We start from the raw sequence: 11,058 nt of genomic DNA, 5'->3' as shown, positions 1-11,058 counted from the left end.
TTAAAGAAACAATGATTTTTAATGTTGAGTGGATTGAAAATTTGTCGATTTTCAAAAGGAAAGACAAATGATAAAGTTTGATTATTGTGATTTGAATTTTTCCTTAGTCGTCAGTGAGAGCAAGGCTTCAGTGGTACACTTAAAAATAATTGCCTCTAGATTATTAGAAAAATAGCATTTTACTTATTTAGACAAAAGTTGCCTGCCCTTTGACCAATAAATTTTCATCTTTATTTTTCATCATTTTATTTTCATCCTCGTCTAACCACCCTTTGTACTGTTTTCAAGGCATCTCGCTTACGGTTTTTCCCTGCGCTTGTTTTAATATCGACCCGCCAACCTCTTGAGGCTACGTGCTCGGTGGAGGGGGGTACGTTTCACTATTAATTTTCTGGTTTATAGATTTTTATAATCACTTGTTGGGTTGGGTTTGTTGACTGCTTTAAATTTTCTTATTTCATTTTTTTCCACCCCTCAGATACATCTCTAAAACTTGAACATCAAATATAGAAAATATATGTTATGTTTATATATTTAAATACATGTGTTCATTTTTCATTTTTTACATATAACTATACTTGATTCATTTCTCAATTCTCCACTGAAAAATACAATCTATTTATCATTCTTATGATATCAATTTGAAAACAATTTTCGTCAAGAAAATTTTTGAAATTTTTTGCACATGAATTTTCGATTTTTCCCAGAAAAATTGGAAAATAAGGATAGGGAGTGATAAAGCCATTTTACTTCATTTTCCCCTCTTATTTGTTCTTTTCCTAGAATTTCCTTGTTTTTGGTCCAATGAAACCTAAGCTCCCGCTGGCACTCCCTTTAGGTACAATTTGTCTTTAGTTTGGGGACAATAACCGGGACTTACTAGACACAATAAGCGTCGATATAATAGAATCCACGTTATATTTCATTTTCTCTTAGCATGAAGCATCTCCATTAGTAGAGTTTGGGTTGGTGCACCACCATTACAGTGCTTCTGGTAAAGATGATCCTCACCCCTGCTTGCCACTACGTGAATCTCTGGTAATACTGCCAGCAGCTTGTTGAATTTATCCTGCACATCAAATAACACATTTTTCCAACCATTTTTTTTTCATTGTCATTCTCCCCAACCCCATCCATCATCCAATTCACAATTAATATTGCTTCATCATAATTCAATCCATCCCGAGGTGCACAATTCAACATTTCACTTGACTCATCGTTATTGATTATTGTCTTGTCATTCAATTCAAGTCTGGATAGCATAACACTTCTATCAGTCTGTACTTGAGGAACAACAATCTCTCCTTGTCAATACACGAATCACTTTTCAGCTTTATTTTTTTCTCAATTCAAAGGGAATTAAATTCTTACCGGTATCGATGGATAACACGTCAGACAGTAGTCGAGGAGTGCCTGTTGGACCTGCTCATGGCCCTCCTGGACGTGTTTTTTATTTACCAGTCCTCGTACGTCTGGAAAAAAAAGTATAAATACAAATTAATAAATATAAAAAATCTGTTATCTTTATTCTCTGGTCTTACCGTGATTGAGCAGCATGAGGAACTTGAGGCAGAAGAAGTCATTGAAGTCAAACTTGAGCTCCTGGAGCTTCTGGGATAGATCGTGGAATAGGTCAGCTAGAGAGGGTACACCCAGTAGGCCGAGACAAAGGAGATCAAACTTTTGGCCATTGTGGAGGGTCGTCTCGTCTGGCAGGTTGTTGTGCATCCTCTGGTGGAGATGATCGAGCACCAGCATGTCCGACCACGAGTGCTGGAGCAGCTTCATTTGGTCATCAACCTGTTCATTCAATTCACGGATTAGCTCATTCATTTTTCATCCTAGCACGTGTGCACATCTGGACTTTTCAGGAGATTTCAAGACATTATCGCCAAATTGAACTATCACTTTGGGGTATATAATTGAAAAAAAAATCTATGAGAGCTATGGAAATGAGTACTTTCCATAAATTGATCTTCAGGTGGTATCAATTTATCCTAAAACAGCTGATTTACCTCTTGGAAGTTGTCGATAAGTATCTCAGAATCTAAGAGAGACAGGAAAACAGAATAGGCTTATCTCGTATCACCACTGAACTACAATCACGTCCATTCAAGTAAATGAAGAGGAACAATAAATTTCTAGGGATAATCGTGCTTGACTAACATCTTCCCTTCATTTTTCATGGAAATTGCAACTGACATTCAACTTTCAAACGTTATAAAGTACCTCTCATAGGGTATGCATTCATCGAGATAACGACAAGTAACCGTAGAGTGATAGTAGCCGTCCCCAGGATAATTAAAAATAATTGAGGTGTTTACTCTGCACCTGGTAAGCTGTGTATTAGAAAAAGAACTGTAACCACTCGACGAGCAGGTAATAATTAGGTACTCGAGTTCGAGAATTGTTCGACGATGATTCAATGACAATTCATCGTCAATGTGAGTAATCAAAAGTGTTTGGGGACGGCTACAATAACCTAGAAACCGTAGCTTGTTATGACCCAGATATGAGGCGATGCTTGAAATCATTCAGCGATTGTGCAACGACCGAGTTGGTTACCTCACATCCCAACACAGTGCTCGCGAATTCTCTCCAACTCGAGAGTCTTACCACCTTATAATCCACTTGGTTTAATATCATTTACCGTACAATTACTGATAATATTATGAATAAAATCAACGTTAATCATTATTTAAATCAATGGAGATTATGCTGGAGGGGATCCCTTCGATTTTCTCAAATATATTGACAAGCTGCATTCAATTGATGGATTGAACTCAATAAAAAATTCATTCTATGAGAGAATATGTCCTACTCTTGGGAAGTTTACGATTTCCAAATGCCCTGGTATTGTTTTGTTAAATCAATTTCAACCTCGTTTTATTAGATTTCAAATCCTCGAAGATCTCAATGTGCCGACGATGTTTTAGATTTGATTGGGAAAAATTGAAGAATTTTTCTTCAGCAAAAAGAAAACTACGAAAGAATGTAAAGATCTTATAGATTACCGAGGATTTTCATAATGACTGATTATTTGTTTATTTATTTATTTCTAAAATTTTAATCACTCACCTGGAAGAACGAAATAAAAAAAAAAGTAATATTGGGAGCGCTTGAATATTTATAATTCAGTAGACAATTTCAGAGATAAAAATTGAAACTGGAAAAGATAACGAACTGCATATGATAATTGATAATAATTATGAAATAATGTGAAACAAACCTTGAGATCCTTGAAGAAAACGGAATTTCTCGCCCAATCAACTTGGGAGAAGAGATTCTGATCGAGCACTTTGCACATAAGTTCGAACAAATCAACTTCACACTGATTGTACGTCTGATTCTGCAATAATCCAAAAAGCGATGCCTGCCACTCCCGATCATCAACAGACTGAACAAAGTCCCTTATGAGTGGGCTAATTTTTAAGGCTGCAGTTGAGGGCGTTGGTCCAGGATTTTGACCATGGGATTGACTCGATTGTTCACCAAAATTGAATGCCTTAGGGCTGGAGGTAGTGGAATTGGCCGCCCACAATTTACCATCGAGGCTTTGATTTGGATTGTACATGTGATTGCCACCAGTCAATGTTGGCTGTGATGAGGGTGCTATGAGCTGATGTTGTCCAGCATTACCAGCTCCATTATTATTGTTGTTGTTATTACCACCGGGTTGAGTTGTTACTAAGCCAGCAGCAACAGCTGCTGGTGATGGACTCGAATCGGGGGATGACGTTAGACTCGAGACCTGAGGTATCTGTATTTCCTGTTTAATGTGTAGGAATGGTGTTACTCCGGATGAGTAACTCGTTGGATCACCTAGACTACCGCGTATCGTTTGTAGTGCCAGTTGACGTTGTCGTAGGATCTGCAATTTTCTCGCTCTGTCTCTCTTGTACATTGGGCCAAACTTGTTTCTACCCCCTCTCATCCTGTCTGCACGTACAGCTGTACACAAAAAATAATAATAATAAATAAATAGCAGCCATCATGGCATATGAAAGTTATTCAACGGCATTTTGTCTTCGGACGATTGACTCCCCCTCTCTGGGGATATCAATTCTGCCCTTGAACCAATTTCGCGGATTAATTCGAATCGACCTTGCCAACAGTGAAAGCGGAAGCTAACCTCCTCCCCCACCCACCCACTCCTGATAATCACCAGGAAGTCTCTCCAAGTTTCTCAACTATCGATTTTCCCTATCAAGGATCAGTGGTTCTTTAACCAACCGTGTTTTCTGTATATATATATATTTTTTTCACATCGATCTTTTATTAAGCAAATTGAGACTAAAAATTGGAGGTAACGTCCTTGGATTCACATACGCTCGATAAACACGCATCCCAAGTGGAGCCTCCATAAAACGTAAGTGTGTCGAGGCCACGCCATAGAGTGTCTTCCTGTTTCCCATCACGCGGGCCAGTCCCTCTTCCCCTCCCCAATGTAGCAAAAAAATGATGAAAAAAGGGAGAAAAATAACATAGCAAAAAATGTTTAACGCAGTCGGCACGGTGTTCTTGAATTTTTATGATATTTCTGGGTATCCTTGCGTTTCAACTTTTATTCCTGCTTTAAAAATTTTTCCAACCATGACCTTGAGTCACTTCAAAGCTTACAAATGGTGTATTTTATGGAGCATAATGATGAGTCAAGATATCTCGTATGCAGTATCGGTGAGTTATAATTCCCCTATTTTTCAGCATTGCCTGTTTTTTTTTTATTTTTTATTATTCAATAAAATTTATCCAATGGTGAATAATTGTGGCGTGAAGTGGATACTATTAATAGGATGAAAAGGTTGAGTAAAAATAAAAGACCAAGTGTGGTCAAAACCTTTTAAACAGCGTTGCCTATTTTCGTGGCTGTTTGAGGCGTTAAGAGTTTTGTACTCAACAAGCCACCTAGAGGCCTAAAACCACCGGTGGTTTTGTGTTGAGCTCGTGCTCGCCGCTCGTTGAAAGTGAAAGGAGGTTGAATCCACTCGCCCGTCCACTTCTGCCTGCCTTTGACTTCTCCCCTCGTCTATACCTCCTAGACATCCACTATACCTTCAACTCTTGTGCACAGTCCACTACTCCTTCGACGCACAACACTAAATATCCCTCCCTCTCACCACCCATCGCCACCCTCTCATCACCCTCATCAAAAACTAAAATAATCACAAGCAACGATATTTCAAAAATGAATATATATATATAAATATTAATAATAATAATATCCGGAATTGCATCAGCAATGCTAGTCGTACAATTAATTTAGAATTCAATCAACGATTCAAGACTATTGCTAAAACTGAAAACTCTGTGATATGACTGGATCATTGCAAATGTAAATATAATTATATGCAGATTTTTATTGACAGTGCTAGTTCTTTGAGAGCATTTAAGATTTTTCATTTAACGTATTGAGAGTTGGTGTACTAAAAAAATGGAGAATTCAAGGATATGAAAATATAATTGTGATCTTGTTGATCTCTTGTTGTCCGGTCTAGGGTTCTGTGTAATTCGTTTGTAATTCTCACTTGTCAAGTGTGAAGCTTGTGAGTAGTGATCGGAAAGTTGTGCTGGGGTAATTTAACTTAAAGTAGGTTAATTTGATTAAATTTAATTCAACTTCATGTTTAAATCGGTAGACTGAGGTTTATTGTTGGGGCGGAAACAAAAATTAAAGGCATCAATGGGTCTATGGGGATAAATAAATGTAATAATCTTGTAACAATCTTACTAGGAGATTTAATGGCACTCGATTTTTCGCGAAAATGATTGTTTAACAGGAAAAATCGAATTTTCGCGAATTAATGCGTGAATTAACGATAGTTTTCCATTTTGATTACAATTTTAAAAAATTTTCATATGATCAAACGGAATATTTTATTTATTTCATTTAAATTATTATTTTTGTCATTTATTTTACATCGGAAACTCACGCATTGAAGGACCTTCCCAGTAGAAATCATGATATTTGCCGGAAAAATCGATGGATTTGAAAAAATAAAAAACGGTTATATTCATGAATATACAGAGAACATTTTTTGCCTGAAACTTTTTTCGGTACGGATAAAAATAGCAGCAGTAAACGCGTTCAAACAATCAAATTGTTAATGACACTTGAATTCCTGACTGATTAACAATAAAAATTACATACTCATGTTTTTTCAGTATCCAAAAATACACGACAAGAAAAACACATTCTGAACTTTCAATCAATTAAAAATAATTCACGAAGGAATAATTGAACCTTTTATTTTTCCACTAATTGATTACCAGTTATCTCCTCCGCATTAAATGCTCATTTAATATTTTTTAAATTTATTAATTAACTTATCTATTGAGGACCAGAAAAAAGAAGAGACTGAGAGCTGAATTGAATGACTTTCCAAAAATCATTCGGTGCCAATGAAAAGTCTCACCCTCCCCTTTTTTTCCACAAATAATTATAAACGATTTTGTAAGTTCAAAGGGAAACTGTTAGGTGTGTTTACCTCGTGCCATGTATATAACGAGACTTTTTCTGTCGATTTAATTTATGGTGTCATGCCAGACCTTATTCGTGGTGGTCCACAGGTCCACAGGTCCAGAAAAGAGAGGTTTGCGCAAAAGAGTTACGCGCGCGCGGTAAAAGTGAACGAGGGAGAGATACCGGAGGTTGACCGAGATATTTGGAACGAATATATATATATAATATGTATACTGCGACGATCCGAAGGGAATTAAATAAAACGAGTATCTGCGAGCCCACGAGATGGTGAATTAACCGAGGATAAATTAATCCGTGAAATCCAAGAAAATGTATCAAGCACTGAATTTTATCTCCCAGCCATTCCATCACTCTGCCATTCCCACAAAAGGGCTTAAGAGTTTGCGTACGATAAAAACGTAATAAAAAAAATAAAACGGATATAATGAGAGGATTCGAGGTGGTTTACTGTGGCTTATGCAACAATTTCAATGAGCGCAATGCAACCGCCCACCGGAAAAGTTCCATTTTCATGGAATTTATGTATGAACAGCAGCTCGTCTCTGGACTCTTCGTGAAAATAGGGCAAAACAAACATGAAAAAAATGAAGAGAAATATAATTTTTCAATTGGCTGAAGGAAACGGATAGGCGTGTAAATGTTGAATTGCGGAATATAGCGAGGAAGTTCGTCTAGTGGTGGTATCACATGTGTCCCATTCTAATGTGCCTTATTCTCCAACAGCCAGTCGCCTGCGTGGGCTAGATTAGAAGCAGAAAAACATTCGAGAAAACCGCAGAGTCAATTGAAACTTTGTACTCGGTGTTAGCTCTCGCTCCAGAAAATTCACATTAAGTGCACAACTGAGGTGATTGTTTGCTCGATATTCGTCTCATCGTTTGGGGATTATTCTTTATTTTAAATAAAATTGTCGAAAGAAACGGTAGATGCTTGGACGAGCCAGCGTGGGTGTTACACAATATCTGTCCGCCTCGGCCTAACCTTTTTCCCCACTTTTTACTCACCAGCTAAATAGCGAACAGAGCGGTCGAGCCCATCGAGACGCAGGAGTCAAGAGGCAAAATTCCCCTCCTTTAATGACTGAGGTGCAGAGAGCACACTCCTGGAATTTGCCACTTGAAAAAAAATTATTTCTGTCGAGTTAATCCACTTTGCATAAGTTACACTGGAAAATTACACTTGAAATTTCAAGTTTAAAGACGGAAATTTTTGAAAAATTACTAAGTTACATGGAATTTATGGAAAACTCTCAATTCACGAATCAATTATTAATTAATTTCCTCAATAATCTGTTAATTCTATATTTTCAGGTTGAATAGTGAAAATTGCAGCAATAATTTCATTGAAATTATCAATTTATTGAAAATTTAATTGTCTTTGGTATTGAATCGTTACGTTGAGGTAGAAATAATAATTTTTATATGAATCAAGTACAGAATTATTTGATTTGTGAAAAAATCTAGCAACCTCCTTAGCAGAAATATTTTTTTATCAATGTATTTCCCCATGACTCCCCACACACGTACTCTATTCTCTCTCTTGTTGAGAGAATTTTTTTTATCACTTGTTTAACACGTCGGTCCAAACCAGGCCCCAGGTATGGCATACGCCAACGGATCTATTGCGACATTCCAATATAATTATGAAATTCGTTAAAGTTTCGGAAATAGCTGGATTGCTGCTCTCCTAATGCTGAAGGAAAATGTTTGTACTGTTTTATCATGGTGATAGAGATTTAGATAAAATTAATCGTGAACCGCTGGGTCATTCAAAGCATTTTCTGTTACGTTTGTTTATTTATTACTTTAAAGAGACTTCATTATTATTGCCTAAGGCATTTCAGTAAAATACTTGCAGAGAATGAAGTTTTTAGGAAATATTTACCCTGAATTCTGTCAATGGTGTAACGTACTGGCCTTGGATAAATTTTTAAAGAAATAGTTTAGTCAAAATTACGACATTTCGTTGAAAAATTCCTTGGAGATATTTTTATAGGGGCTCTTGTGAAAATATAGAATTATGAGAATTTGAATTTGAAGTTCGGTGGTGAGGAGGTAAAAACGGTTCATGTTTCCGAAAAGTATTTCCGACTCGCTCAATTCAGTAAATTAGTGGAGCGTTTTTGAGTGTTCCAGTAATTAATTAATTAATGCCACATTTAAACAATTGCAACCGAACGGTTGGGGAATTACAGCATCAATAGAAGAACATTATAACAGATTTACTGTGTTTTATGTAGTTTTTTTTTTTTGTGAAGTAAAGTCAAGTCGGTAATTGCCTTTTCGAGTTATAAAGAATGTTTTTAGGCAGAAGTCGATTGTCAATAAATAAAATATCTCCCGGAGTTGTCATTTAATCTGTAAAATAATAAAGACTGAATGGGATTTTTACAGATGCGCGTTGTTAGGTGATAAATTTAAAAGGCACTCATTGAGTTTCAAATAGTTTGGGTACTCGTTTATGATCACTGAGGGGCTTGAATTTTTCACATTTATTGGGGGTACGAGCTGGTCAGGGGATTTTACAGAGATTTCCAGAGGATCTGGGGAGAAGTTATTACGAGGGAGTTATAAATTTTAAATTTTGCGCCATTTGCAGGACACGTGTTGTGCATGTGCACTGATTCATGTGGTAAAAAATACTGAGAGATTTGATTTATCCCGGGGGGAAAAAAAAATTGGAATTTTTTGGTGGAAAATGAGAGAGCGTTTACTTGATTGTTTGAATTCCTTTGAATTCCTTCGAATTCCTTTGAATTCCTTCGAATTCCTTTCAATTCCTTTCAATTTCTTTGAATTTCTTTAAATTCCTTTTGGAGGGAAAAACTGATGGAGGTGAGGAAAAACATTGATGAAGATCCTTGAATTTCTGCTGGTCAGTGTCAAGGTCAGATTGTGGTGTCCGTGATTAATTGGTACTGGAATAAAATTTTCCTAGTGGAATTGGCTAGTGATTAATAACCGGGGAAAATGAAAATTCGACTCTGAAAAACATTTTTCAATTCTAATTAAACAGGTGGAAAACATATTGAAAAATATAATCCAACCATCTTCACCGTTACGTATTTTTTTTAACACTTAATTACACACTTTATCACGATTAATCAACAAAAAAAAAATCTCCAGCTATTTTTCCTCGCTTCTTTCACTCAAGTGAGTGATTTAAACTCGCAGAAGCAATTGACGTGCCCCTGGATACTGAATAAATGAAGAAACACTCGATTGGCTCTCTGGAATTTTATTTTCGGGGGCAGCGCACTGTATTCCAACTTGTCAACCAGTTACACCGGTTTAATTACACTCGTTATAAAACCGTATCTCTTAACCCCCGTGTCATTACGCAATGATTCTCCTTTTCTCTCTTTCCCAAACGATCGATGTGCATCGATCCTCGACACACTTTAGTCAATGGTTTTTCAAAATAAATGCATCTTCAATAACAACGAGACATGCAGCGTCTACACCCAAAAAATTCTTCTCTGTTTACACTTCACATCTAAATTTACCGATACGTTAAAAACCCCTTTTCATTCACCACAAGCAGTAAATCCCGATGGAAAAGTATTCCAAAAATATTTACAAAATCTCCCTAATTAATAGCCAACGACCAAACAGAAGAACACACTACGTGATCATCTCCTGACAATAAAGCTGATGTATGGAAAAGATTTCCAAAAAAAAACATTCCAGGCAATTAATTTTTACGATTTCCAGAGGCCTCTTGGTAATAATGTACTTCAAGCCGACAGACACAATACAATTGCTGTGACGAAGCCCACGTGCACGCCATAAGTGTTTTAAAACCAAAGACTCGTTGTATTTATGAATGTACTAGTAACCGCTGTGACGAGGCGTGCCACCACGCGTCATCGTTTCACTTTCGATAAATCGTCCATAGTGCACATCTTCAAGTATTAAAACCGCCACTAATTCTCAGAAATCCCGCCTAATGAAATAGCCAATAAGTCATTAGAGCCACTAGCCTCTAATCGCCGGTATTTCCTCCGCCACTATTAATATCAAAAAATCCCATTCATCTGGTGTTCATTAATTTGTTACTCCACTGCTCTAATTCCTTTTGAAAAATTATATTTCAATGACGTAACAAAAATTGGAAAGAAAAGGAAAAAAAAAGTTATTTACAGACTCGCAATAAAAGTCAATTGGATAATTTTCGATTTGATATTTGAACAGGAGTTCGCTGTCATTTGGAAAGTTGAGTACACGTACGAATAGTTTCACAATCATTTTTGCGTGTATTCGTCAGCGCCACTGTACGGTAGCGCCAAAGGCCCGCGTAAAATAATTGCGACAACGCGAGTTCCCTCTCCCCTTCGTCCCCACCATCCTCCTTCCCCTCTTCCAATTCTCATTTGTAGATTCATGGTATAATCACAGTAAGAGAGAGAGAGCCTTGGAATAGGCCTAGACCCAGTTCCACCACCAGCAATCCTCCCCCATTAACCTCGAAACATTCGCGTAGAAATAGAAATTGAAAAGGAAAAAAAGAAGGAAAAAAAAAAACTCACCGATTAAAATCTATTATCCCAACCACAAATTTCGTGTATTCTACTCTAA

General features: G+C 36.8%; 1 protein-coding gene across 2 annotated transcripts in view; it reads right to left on the bottom strand.

The window, feature by feature from the left end:
• ftz-f1 (ftz transcription factor 1) overlaps window positions 1-11,058 on the bottom strand; it is a 45,232-nt gene continuing 34,174 nt past the window's right edge. For both annotated transcript variants that reach the window (XM_011315779.1, XM_011315778.1), the window contains 4 exons: window positions 3,230-3,951; window positions 1,542-1,800; window positions 1,372-1,472; window positions 1-1,069 (listed from right to left, as the gene is read on the bottom strand). In XM_011315779.1, the coding sequence (XP_011314081.1) occupies window positions 923-1,069; window positions 1,372-1,472; window positions 1,542-1,800; window positions 3,230-3,951 (1,229 nt within the window). In that variant the 3' untranslated portion in view covers window positions 1-922. The remainder of the gene's footprint in view (window positions 1,070-1,371; window positions 1,473-1,541; window positions 1,801-3,229; window positions 3,952-11,058) is intronic.

Source organism: Fopius arisanus, unplaced genomic scaffold, assembly GCF_000806365.1.
Source record: "Fopius arisanus strain USDA-PBARC FA_bdor unplaced genomic scaffold, ASM80636v1 scaffold00005, whole genome shotgun sequence".
NCBI lineage: Eukaryota > Metazoa > Arthropoda > Insecta > Hymenoptera > Braconidae > Fopius > Fopius arisanus.
The sequence above is the reverse complement of the archived record's forward strand: the minus strand, read 5'-3'. Positions and strand labels throughout refer to the sequence as shown.